At 50.1% G+C, this 4515-nt stretch overlaps 1 protein-coding gene across 1 annotated transcript in view; it reads left to right on the top strand.

Moving 5' to 3' along the window:
• The first annotated feature begins 1090 nt into the window (after positions 1 to 1090).
• Positions 1091 to 4515, top strand: part of LOC113407510 (tyrosine-protein kinase ABL2-like) — a 79403-nt gene continuing 75978 nt past the window's right edge. Inside the window, exon 1 of the mRNA XM_026656100.1 lies at positions 1091 to 1367. Within this exon, the coding sequence (XP_026511885.1) occupies positions 1193 to 1367 (175 nt within the window). The 5' untranslated portion in view covers positions 1091 to 1192. The remainder of the gene's footprint in view (positions 1368 to 4515) is intronic.

Raw genomic sequence — 4515 nt, 5'->3', positions numbered from 1 at the left:
CAGCTATGCCACTGTAGTGTAGACACTTACTACAGTAATTGGAAGAGGTTTTTCCATCGCTTCTAGTAAATCCGCTCCCTCGAGAAGAGGTAGCTAGGTCGCCGGAAGAATTATTCTGTTGACCTAGCTCAGTGGCTCTCAAACTTTTTTACTGGCGACCCCTTTCACATTGCAAGCCTCTGAGTGCGATCCCCCTAATAAATTAAACACACTGTTTAATATATTTAACACCATTATAAATGCTGGAGGCAAGCGGAGTTTGGGGTGGAGGTTGACAGCTCGCGACCCCCCCATGTAATGACCTCGAGACCCCTTGAGGGGTCCCAACCCCCAGTTTGAGAACCCCTGACCTAGCTGCATCTATAGTCGGGGTTAGGTTCACTGGGATCAGTATTTCAAGTGTCCCAGGCAGAGTTCTACAGAACCGGGGAAGAGCTTGTGTTCAGAAAGAGCACTATGGGACAGAAGAATAACAGGGTAGTGCAGCAGGGATAGTTAGTAGGAGCCATGTGGGGAGATAGTGGAGGAGAATATGGAAGGGGTCAAGTCAGTGTACAGTGGGGGACAGTCAGGATGACACTGTAGGTGGGTGATGGGGTAATGGGGGGATGGAAAAGGTGTGGAAGGTTAATAGGTGTGGTCTAGGGGCGGTCAGGGGATCGAGAGGAGGATGGTACGGGATGGGCAGGTCAGGTCTGTTACTGGGTAGTCAAGGGGATAGTGCAGGATGGAAAGGAGGGATGGAGGTTGGCAGGGAAGGGATGGGAGTGGTCGGGGTGGGAGTCACTGGGAGGGGTTGCTGGGTGATGGCAGCGAGGGGGCGGGTGGGCAGGGTGTTGCTGGGTGACGTCAGGGAGGGGCAATGGTGTCAGGGGGAGGGCGGGGGGTTGCTGGGTGATGTCAAGGCGGGGGCGAGGGGTGGAGCCAGGGGGTTGGCGGTGGCAGGACTCCCTTGGAGGACCGGAGGTGGGTCTCTAGGAGCCGCTCTATCCTCTCTCCCGCAGCTCTGTGGTTAAGATGGCGGCGGGGGCTGAGGGGGCGAGTCCGTGAGTCCCAGGCCGGAGCGCGGCGGGGCGGGGGGCAGCCCTGTGGGGAGCCGCCAGGCCGCGGGAGCAGGAGGCCGCCTGCCGGGCCGGCAGCGGAGGCGGCATGTGAGTGAGGGCTGGCGGGGGCCCAGGACGGCAGCGCGGGGATGGGCCAGCAGGTGGGCCGCGTCGGGGAGCCGGGAGCCGGGCTCCAGCAGCAGCCGCCGCCGCCTCAGCAGCCCAGGGGAGCGCGGGGGAGCAGCGCGGCCAGGCCCGCGGGCCGCAAGCGGGAGGCGGCCGGGCGCACCGCGGAGAGCGGCTTCAATATCTTCACCCAGCACGGTAAGGAGGGCGGAGGCAGCCGCCGATCACTGGGGAAAGGGGGGGGACCGGTGGGGCAGGGTCTGCAGCTGGAAATAAGGGGTGGGGGCGAAGTAACAGCGACTGCGGAGGGACCGTTGGGGGCAGCCGCGCCCACCCCCTCCCCCATCGCTGTCTGCGGGGGAACCAGCTCTATGCCCCCCCTTCCCTATCGCTGCCTGCAGCCGTCTGCTCTGGCGTGTCCCTCTCTTGAGATCTATGGAGGGAGGGGACTGGGGTTGGGGCTGGAGCTGCTCCCAGAATGATTTCTGTCAGGGCACGGATGGGGTGTGGGCAACTCCAAGCATAGGGTCGGGGTGAAGTGTACACTCAGGGAGAGTGATGTTATGTGGCTGTACAGCCAGTTTTCATTGCCCCTGAAAGGGGAGCAATTAAAGGATGCTTCTCTCCTGACGTGCAACGCCTATGGAGGCTCTTATTGCTACAGAAACTTCTACCCAGCTGAGTAGCTGCTATGCAAGGGGGCAGCGATTTTTGCTGCCTCCTTATTGGTAAGGAGGTGTCTTTTGTAGACAAATATGAATCAAAAATTGACACAGTGCTACAAAGGCCCTCTATCTTAGCAAAATGTCTGTGAACATCATTGGGATGGGTCTTATCTCGTCAGACCCATGGCTGTTTGAGGGGATAAGTACTGAACACATTTCTGAGCTACTCTTGCTGTTTAACTTCATTTTGATTGCTGACATAGCTTTCTCATTACTAAGGATCTATCGAACAGGCTGTTTTTGTTCTTGGCCTGGCTTTAATAGTCAGTACACCTGTCAGCTGACTTAGGTGAAGTTCAAATTTGCCATCTCCTTTCACTTTACAGAAATAAAAATATTGAATATGAAAGTGAGGTTACAGGAAAAGATCCTCTTCAAAAAGCCAACAATTTAAAATACTGTATCTTTGTAATTTTCCTGTGCCTTTTTGGGTCCATTAGTGGGGGTACTTCATCCTGTAGGTCAAGGAAGGTTGAGAAGTATGATAAACTGAAAGCTGTACACCTTAGCAAGAGCATGAGGAGCTGAAGTCTAATGTTGGTGCATGATGTTGTTGTTTTTTTTTTTTTTAAATCTTGAGGACCTGAATCTGCTACTGAGAGGTTTATCGATTTTTATTTCAGCTAGGGCAATCATGCTCCAGTGTTTACGTGGCAAAACTGCTTCTGACAGCTTAGCTCTTTCTGTGCCCAACAGAACAAGCATATGCATTAAGATCCTGGACTGCTGGTTACACGTTTTTTTTTTTTTTTTAATGTAAACTCATCCACTATGACAGCTGACATGCACAGCATTAGTAAATCAATGATACAGGCTTGTGGACATCTACCACCTGACATAGGCAGAGTGTAACCTTCAATGAAACTTCACTTTCTAAATCTTCACCCTGCATTGATGAGATTCTAAACATCCTTTATACTAAACAGCCTATGGGCTTCAGGGCATTGTCAACTTAAAAAAAAAAAGTCACTTCTGTCCAAATGTCTTGTGTGCTGCTATTGCAGGTTAAATCCAAAGTTGCTATAATAGAAAGGTTAGAGAGGAAAAAATTCAATGGGACCTTGTATAGTCAGTTTCACTATTTCCTCTGTTCTGTTAATTAGTTTTCCTTGTTTGTGTGGGTCTTTCGCACAGCATCATAGGAGAGAAAAATAATGAAAAGTAGGAAAATCACTGTAAACCCAAAAAATGGCAGAGGGGCTCAGGGGCAGGTATAGGTGAAAGTACTTTCTAACTCTTCAGTTTGATGTTGAAATCATAAATCTTTATCTCCACAGCAGAGCTGCTATGAAAACCTGATCAAACAATCTAAACTATCCCTGTAATGACAAAGTGGCTCTACTTGGTGTTTTGTTAGCAAAGAAGGATAGTGATAACTGTTTCTAAAGGCACATAGAGACCCTTCTGCTGTTGCTGAGCTGATTATGTCCCCTGCAATTCCTCTGCTCAGCACAAGCTCCTGCTCTCCCAGTCCCCGACACTGATGTCTCATAGAACTAGGGAGAGAGGGAGCATGAAATGAAGCCAGCCTCATAGCAGAAGAGTTGTAGATTGGCCATTTAGAAAGAGCATTTCTCTGTGCTAGTAGTAATTTAGATTATTAAGACAAAATTACAGCAGCTCAGTTTTTCACTATTTATACTGCTTGCTTTTAACTCTCAGCTTGAACAATGAAAACTAGTCAAGATAGTTTCACCGTCACGCTCTCAGTGTTTGAAATAGTTTCGTTGCAAGCCGTTCAGGAGGTGTTTTCATAGGATGTGAGACAAATAGAAATCTTCTTTTTTTTTAGATTTTTTTTTTAGAAGCCTGGATCCCCCCCATCCCGCAAAAAATCTAAATTTGTGCAAGTTACAGCTCTCACCTCTGAATCCCCACATTCCCTCAATAAATACTTCAGTCCTATTAGAATTGGCCTCAAGTCCATTTACACTTCTCTAGAACTGATTAGTACCTTAGAGACAAGAACTCACTCAATGGGGAGAAGTTATTATAGTGAACACTAGTCAAGGCTGAATTCTTATCTTTAAACAGTCATCTCAGACAGAAACTAAAGCCCTCTGTGCAACCTTGGTGCAGTTAGAGAAGTAGGAGCTCATTTCCCTTTTCCAGGGAGATTCCTCGATCTGCTCTTATTTCCCCTTGGATCCATTTGTTTCTCTTGCTCCCTCCCCTCTCCTTTATTCCCTTCACTCTTGCCTCCCTGACACCGTTCTGCTTGCTGACTTGACCTAGCTTCCCATTAATTTCCCTCATTACCTGGACCCAGTCTGCCAGATCTCTTCCCCCTCCCCCCCGAGGCTTTTGCTGTTGACATTGCACTTAGGGTATGTCTTCACTACCCGCCGTATTGGCGGGTAGCAATCGATTTATCCGGGATCGATATATCGCGTCTCGTTAAGATGCGATATATCGATCCCCGAAAGCGCTCACCGTCAACTCCGGAACTCCACCAGAGCGAGCGGAGGTAGCGCAGTCGACAGGGGAGCCGCGGCCGTCGATCCCACGCCGTGTGGATCCCAGGTAATTCGATCTTAGATACTTCGACTTCAGCTACGCTATTCGCGTAGCTGAAGTTGCGTATCTTAGATCGATTTCCCCCCCCCCCCCCCCCCCCCCCC

Source organism: Terrapene carolina, unplaced genomic scaffold (genome assembly GCF_002925995.2).
Source record: "Terrapene carolina triunguis isolate 2854851 unplaced genomic scaffold, T_m_triunguis-2.0 Scaffold212, whole genome shotgun sequence".
Classification (NCBI taxonomy): Eukaryota; Metazoa; Chordata; order Testudines; family Emydidae; genus Terrapene; species Terrapene triunguis.
This window is presented reverse-complemented; position numbering and strand designations above follow the sequence as displayed.